The sequence below is a fragment of the Akebia trifoliata genome, chromosome 3 (assembly GCF_017979445.1).
Source record: "Akebia trifoliata isolate Shusen 1 chromosome 3, ASM1797944v1, whole genome shotgun sequence".
Taxonomy (NCBI): domain Eukaryota; kingdom Viridiplantae; phylum Streptophyta; class Magnoliopsida; order Ranunculales; family Lardizabalaceae; genus Akebia; species Akebia trifoliata.
Window position 1 is genome coordinate 43,013,886 of NC_141377.1, and position 7,163 is coordinate 43,021,048.

At 34.9% G+C, this 7,163-nt stretch overlaps 1 protein-coding gene across 1 annotated transcript; it reads right to left on the reverse strand.

Annotated features, from left to right (window-relative positions):
* Positions 1-3,272: 3,272 nt before the first annotated feature.
* Positions 3,273-6,103, reverse strand: LOC147407142 (alpha-amylase-like). Its single transcript, XM_086435550.1, has 4 exons — positions 5,865-6,103; positions 5,628-5,766; positions 3,794-4,587; positions 3,273-3,674 (listed from the first exon to the last, which is right to left on the reverse strand). Exons 1-4 carry the CDS (start codon positions 5,949-5,951, stop codon positions 3,420-3,422), a joined length of 1,275 nt encoding a protein of 424 aa, XP_086291676.1. The 5' UTR covers positions 5,952-6,103; the 3' UTR covers positions 3,273-3,419.
* Positions 6,104-7,163: the final 1,060 nt, after the last annotated feature.

Sequence of the window (7,163 nt, forward strand, 5' to 3'; positions counted from 1 at the left end):
TGGGAAATTTTTAGGGCTTTGTGGTGGTAGCGAAGGGATCGGGTGTTTTAGGGTTTCCTTTTTTATGTATATGTTTTATCGGCTGAACTCTGTACGAGAATTAGTTCAGTTTTGACATAGTGGATTTTCTTCTCTCTGCCCGTGATTTTTCTGAAAGGTTTTCCACGTAAATCTGAGTGTTCTTATTTTTCTTCTTCCATTGTCGATTTGTTTGTCTTTATTCTTTAACAATCTTGACATTCCTAACTAACCTCAAGGGGTTGGCCCAATGGCAAGCTGAGCCTTGATAAGCTCCTCAGGAAGAGTAGGTCAAGTGTTTGAAACCTCATGAAGCTATGAATTTCTTGAGGCCACCCTCTAGGTTCTAGTGGACCCTTGATTCAATCTGTTGCACGTAGGATTTTTTGAGGGGACAGTATGTGTGACTGCGGGATTAGTCCCACCCAAAAGTGTGGGGCTAGCCACAATATCAACAAAAGAAGACATTCCTAACCATTTCTACACCTTGAATTAATACAAGGGTCCCCTCTATAAGGGAAAGAGCCTACAATGCTGAAATTCCAAAACAAAAGACTAATAAATCTAGTATTGAACTCGAGATTTTGACGTCGAGTTCAGTCTTCGAGATTGTCCAAATCAGCCCAGGCCCTTGAGAATTAATAGAAGGGTCCCCTCAAAAAGGAAAAGACCCTACAACCATGAAATTTCAAAATAAAAAAGGACTTGGCAACTTAGATTTTAGACTTGACTTGGGATAAGTTTGGGGATTGTCCACATCAAGTGGTTTGGTGATTTTTCCTGAGTTGGACTTTGAGGGAGCTCCTCGAATCAACCCAAACCAAACAAATCATGACTGACTAAAGAAGAAGAAAAAGAGGTACAGATGACAGAACGACTTAAGAAGAAGCCTCATCTTGTTTATTTTATTGGATATTAAGAGGTGAGGGAGACTTTGGTCTATGTTCTTGGATACATTTATACTGATATAATTGGCTCTTTATGAGGTTGCAAGACGTATCAAACGTCAAGAAATAACGCCCTTTCTAACATGCCTCAATAAGTTCCTCAGCTTCATGGAATTTTAAGCACATCCACCATGCGTCTTGTGGATGGCAATACGGTTCTATTTCTATATCTAGTAGGTCACAAGTGTTTTTTTTTTTTTTTTTGGGAAGGTAATTCTGAAGTTGGGTTCTAAGGGTGTTGAACCTAAGATGCCGGCACAAGTGTTGAAAATTCAATATAAATCAGAATTGACATCAACCAAACTAGGCCCAACTTTGTCCATTACTTCTGCTATTGGATCACAGCTATTCGTGAAGTTGGGAGAAGTCATTCTGATCTTTCTTATCATCTACAAGTTGGAGGATTTCAATTGTGAGTTGAGGATTATAAATTATTAATCTCGATGTCTGAATATGAATCATTGCAACTGATGATTCAAACTATCGAGATCAATTATTTAAATGGTTGATCTCAATGATTTGAATGTCAATCTCAATAATTTCAATTGTTGACCTCGATGATTTTAGAAAGAAAATATCTTACTAAACTGGTTATTGAGCCACCACCCATAAGTCATAGCATTTAGAAAGAAGTCTCTCGGTAGTAGTGGTGTCAATGGTTCGGTTCATAAGAAACTTAGAACCATAACAATTATATTTATTTTGGTTTTGTTTCGTGTCTGATTCCAAAATAAATGGAACTGGAACCAAAATTGCCAAAAATCATGAGTGTCCATCAATTCCAATTCTCAAGATTCAAATGAGAAAAAAGTATTTCAAATCATTATATATATATATAATTCTTTTTAAAAAATTAACATATTATCAACAAAATTATTAACTTAATTATTATTTGTTATACTAAAGATACAAATTAATGATTTTTTTTAAGAATAAAAATTTATCTTAATTAGAAATAATAATTTTTTAGAAAAATAATTCATTTTAAGCTCCAATCGGATAATTTATATGAAAAATTAAAGAATTTTATATAACATGAATTTATTTTAAAATTTAAAAAAAAAAAAATACCTTAAATCATTTATAGTACGAAAAAAAATGACAAACTAAATCGGTTCTGGGTACCCGTGGGTACTCATTGGATAGAACCTAATGATTCCGGTCCTATCGGTTCGATTTCATTTTAGACCCGGCTCAAATCTATTCTAATAAAAAGGGCTCCGGAATTGGGGTTTTCGATTCCAATTCCGATTAAATGGGTACCTGTGACAAAAGAATGTCTTCAACACTTAAAAGCAAAGGGTGGGTAGAGTGGGGACTTTTCCAAAGGTAGCTTTCTTCTTGCAACGAGATGTATTTGGGATATGGGCCTGGTATGAATGAAGTAAAATGGGCTGGGTTAGATGGATAAAGGCTTAGTACCTATTTTAAAAGAAGGAGGAGGGCTCACAATAACATTTTCCTTTTTTGGGCTCCTCGACTATATCATCTAAATACTCTAACGTGAGAGAGTTGGCAGAGCAATCATCCTTGCTATAATGAAATGCTAAGTGTTAATGGATTCTTTGAAAGGAAACATTGTAACATGAGACCATTCATATTGGATTTTTATGTCATGTGCACTACTTAGTATGACGAAACATCGGTCCCATTGAACTTGTCTCAAGATAAATTTCATCGAAAGATCCATTGATGACACCACCTTGTGGACATGTGAGCCCTACATTGCTGTTGAGTTGTAAAAGAGAGATTAAGTTATCCACCTCCCTCTTCAATAATTTTTTCATTGCTTAATTTGAAATTTTAATTATATATTAATTTTTATAAATAAATAATAAATTATTACTATACCAATTTTTACATATTATAGCACACCAAATGTTGAAATTATGCAAGACACAACTATCTCTATTTCCTAGGGTTTTCCAAGAAATCCTAGAAGTAAGGCTTAGATTAGGAGAAGAAGGACAAAAGGCCGTGGGAAAGATGGCTAGTGGAGTGTTGGTGGTCTAGGGAGCATCTAATGATTGAATGGTTGTCCCCGGCGTCTCGTCAACATGTGGCTAGCTTGTGTGAAAGCTTACACATGAAGCTTCAAAATTAACACTTGCCAACATTTCTGAGAGTGATACAAATATAACACCCTGTGCTACAATCAATCAGAAACAAACAAGTAACAAATAGACGAAGGCAAAGGTATACAATTGTTCTAAAATTATCCTAATACTCTATTAAAATGGTTACTATTTTGATCATCGGAATGCATTTGCAAAATTCCCAAGAATCAAGAGAAGATGTGAGAATCATTAATCCAACGAAGAATTCTCGTTCCACCCTATTGGAATCTAACCCAAACATTACATTTAAGAGGGCACTCTGCTCTATAGAGCTTATTCTTACATTATTTCTCTATGCATACTTTAGTTATCCCAATGCTAGTAATGATGAATTCTATTACTGTGTTTTCTCCCACACAGCATAGTCCAATCCATTGGCAACAAGCTTGAAGTTTGACGGGACAAGGTTCCCGACCTCATACCTTGGTCCGATCTTGGCAATAATTTTCTCATCAATCGCAGCTACATAGAGATCAGCATCGGCGGCTAGAATACGCAGTGTGCTAGTTGGTCGGATCCCATTCCTAGACCTGATTGCAGCCAATTTAACAATCTCCTCCTTTATTCCCCACTCGAAGAAGTGGTCATAGAACTGCACAAGAAGTTACACCTTAGTAAAGAATACTAGTACAAGTAAGTAGTTTCTTAATTAAAAAATGTTCATGCTTGCATTAAGTAGAAAATGAGAATTGAGCTTCTTAGAAAATTTACGACAGATGGTATCCCTGGATGGGTTAGTATGTAAACATATCCCTGCATGACTTTATCAGATGGAAACGGCCATAATCGTTGTGAGCTCCCCGTGTCATGGTTGTCAATGAAAGATACAGCATTGCTTGGCAATAACCCAATCAGACCAGGTTGACCTCCTTTTGAGTCCTTGAGTCGCCACAGCTCATTTCCCATTGCTGCTTGGAGGATTCCCTTGGTTGTGAAATCGAAGGCTGTCACAGCTCCACCAGCGGCTTCAATCCACTGCTTGACCTCACGCCTATGAGCATCCTGGTTGTAGTCAACCTTCCCATCCTGACCATTATGAATAGGCTTCCAATGTTCCCCAACTGCAAAGCTTGGCTTGGTTTGCTCCATGTAAAACTTGGTGAAATCCGGGGAATATCCCAAAACAAAATCGAATCTCCACCCATCGAACCCAATTTCAGTCTTGAGCCAGTTCATCCAATCTGACAGCCCTTTCTGAACCCTCGGGTTGGTATGATCGATATCTGGAGCACCGAAAAAGGGATCACCAGTGTCAGGCTTCCCTGTGCCACCACAACCTGTGTCGTCGTTACTGCAGATGACAGAAGCGTCCCAGTCGAGGAGATCATCTGGGGTTCCTCCTTCAAACATGCACCTCCCATCTTGCTTCACTGCACTTCTATGGTTTATTACTATGTCCGCAATGCACTGAATTCCCTTGTCATGGAAAGCCTTTATCAGTGCTTTTAATTCGTTCACATTTCCATATTTTGTGTTGAGATCATAATACCTTTCAGGCAAGTATCCTGAAAAGAGATAAACATGTATTTATACAATTGCTCAAATAACTCAAATATTTCTTAAAGACTGATGTAGATTGGATTTGCAATTGAACCAAACACAAGCAATACGTTCAGTAAACCTGGTTTCAAATAAATAATCATCTCAACTTCATACAAAAGTTAAAAACCCAAGAGACTTCACTTGGGGAAGCATTTATATTTAAACTTCACTTGGGGAAGCATCTAGTTTCATTAGATACTTGTTTTAAAATTCCTTCAACTGTATGACTTAAAATAATCCTAAAACATATATTCCCAAGAAATGAAACAGGGCAACCAAACATGAATGGATACAAGTACTAGTGTCAGACTTCAACATGGGTACAAGGTGTAGGATTTGGAAAATCCAAAAAAACAAAAACAAAAAGGATTAGTGGAGTTGGTATCATGTCCGCATATTGCCCGTTACTGGGATCAGGATCAGGATCACGATCATGAATCCTATTTTTTCCATTTAACTCTATCATGCACCATATCGTTAGTGTCTATAGTGAAGTCATGTTCTTTTATTTCTTTTCTTAATGGCTCCATTCATGATCTTTTTAGTTCCTCTTACACTTGTAATGGTGGTGGGATTTATTCTTTATAATTAAGGCCAGTTGTGATCCTCATACTTCAACTGACCCAAGCTCAAAAAATCAGATTTGGCTAAGCAATTCGTGGTTTTGTTTCCAAATTTCAGAAAGTTTGACTTAATAGACTTTGTAGCTTGGTTAAACCTATGATTCAATTGGGCAAATCTTACAAGAAACTTGAGATTTCAAAAAAAAAAAAAAAAACATACAAAAGAGACCATTACTACATCATATCTTAAACTAGTATATAGTAAAACAATTTTATGATGAAATGTACTAATTACAAATGAATGAAATTTAATGTAACAAATTAAGCAACCATAATTCCTCACTTGCAAGAAAATTAACTCATCTGATACATTCATAATGTTTATCCATCTTGGAGGAGAAATAATTTTTGATTGGATCACATTAGAAGAGGAGTAGTACCTTGAGGTCCATCGGGGTTCGACTGAGAAGGTGGAGGGAGCCAAACATGTGTAATTCCAGCACTAGCAAGATCAGGGACGGACTTACTGATGAACTTATACCATCCTTCCTCCTTATTCGAAGAATTCCAATAGAATCCCTTAACATCAAAATAAGATAGAAACAATAACAGATTTTAACTTCTCTATATAAGATCCATGTAGAAAAAAGAAAAGAGAGAGACAGAGAGATACAAACCTGAAATAGTAACTGAGAAGTTGTGAAGGTGGGTAGAAGGGAGACAAAGAGATAGAGATGGCAAACTGACATAAGAAGAAGCCTCATCTTGTTTAATATTGAATATTTAAATGTGAGTGAGATTTTGATCTGTATTCTTAGATATATTTATAGTTAGATATAATTGTCTCTTTATGATATTATATGGCGAGTCAAACACCAAGACATCTCAATAACTTGTTCAGCTTCATGGAATTTTAAGCATCCACCATGTATCTAGTGGGTGGCAATACCGTTCTATTTGTGTATATCTAGAAGGGCCCAAGTGTTGAAAATTCAATAGAATTCAGAATTGAGATTGGATCACAACACTCGAACCAGCAGCGCCTCTAGCTTGTTCAATCTTCATTCTTTTTTTTTTTTTTTTTTTTAAGAAGAGACATTAGATACCATGAGTGCATGTTGTTCATTCCATGAATTTGCTATAAATTTTTTGTATCTCAACACACTGAGAATTGGTGAATTGAAGGGCTCGGAAATTACCAAAAAATGTAGAGAAATTTTTTGAAAATTTTTTCCAGCACTCTATGTTCACATACAATATAGGAACTATAGTTGTTTACCGAATAGGAAAATAAAATGTTTTAAATTATTAAAGTAATTTTTATTATTTAAGAAAAATTATTAAAATAATAATATATTATTTTAATCAATTTATCAAAAAAGTAATAAACTGGTTTTCAAGTGGATGAAAATATCCCCTTGAAAATCCGTCGTTTTTCGCAAAAATTTAAAATTTAATTTTTTTTTAAATGGGGCACGACACAGGCGAACTCTAGTATCTATATAATAAAATACAACTGAGTTGCTACAGTTTTGTGATTTTTGAAGTGGGGATAAACATTCTCTCAGCTACAAATTTGTGGTTGGATAAATGTCCGATCAACCTACATCATTTTTTTTTGTTTTTCTTTTTCACTCCCTCTAATTTTATTATATCTCCTCTTTAACCCACTTTATTATTTTTCATTTTTTATTTTTTAACCTCAATATTTTTTAATAATATCCTTCTAACTTTATTGTTTTTCATATTTTAATCATTTAATCTCAAATTCTTAAATAATACCTTTCAAACTTTATTTTTTCACTTTTACCCTTTAAAACTTTTATCAAACTATATTTTTGTGAGATCCACTTTATTTCCTTTACACTTCACTCCCTTTAATTTTTTTATATTTTCTTTTACCCATTTAACCTTAAAATTTTCAATAATACTCTTTTAACTTTTTTTTTTTTTTTTTTACGTTTTTAACTCAAAAG

Bases quoted from the DNA above. Each gene is read 5' to 3' on its own strand.
- LOC147407142 (XM_086435550.1), bottom strand. From the start codon at position 5,951: ATGAGGCTTCTTCTTATGTCAGTTTGCCATCTCTATCTCTTTGTCTCC. The intron at 4,588-5,627 runs GTACTACTCCTC...ATCTCTTTTCAG, and splicing joins GAACCCCGATGGACCTCAAG to GATACTTGCCTGAAAGGTAT. The intron at 3,675-3,793 runs GTAAATTTTCTA...CTTCTTGTGCAG, and splicing joins ATCCAGGGATACCATCTGTC to TTCTATGACCACTTCTTCGA.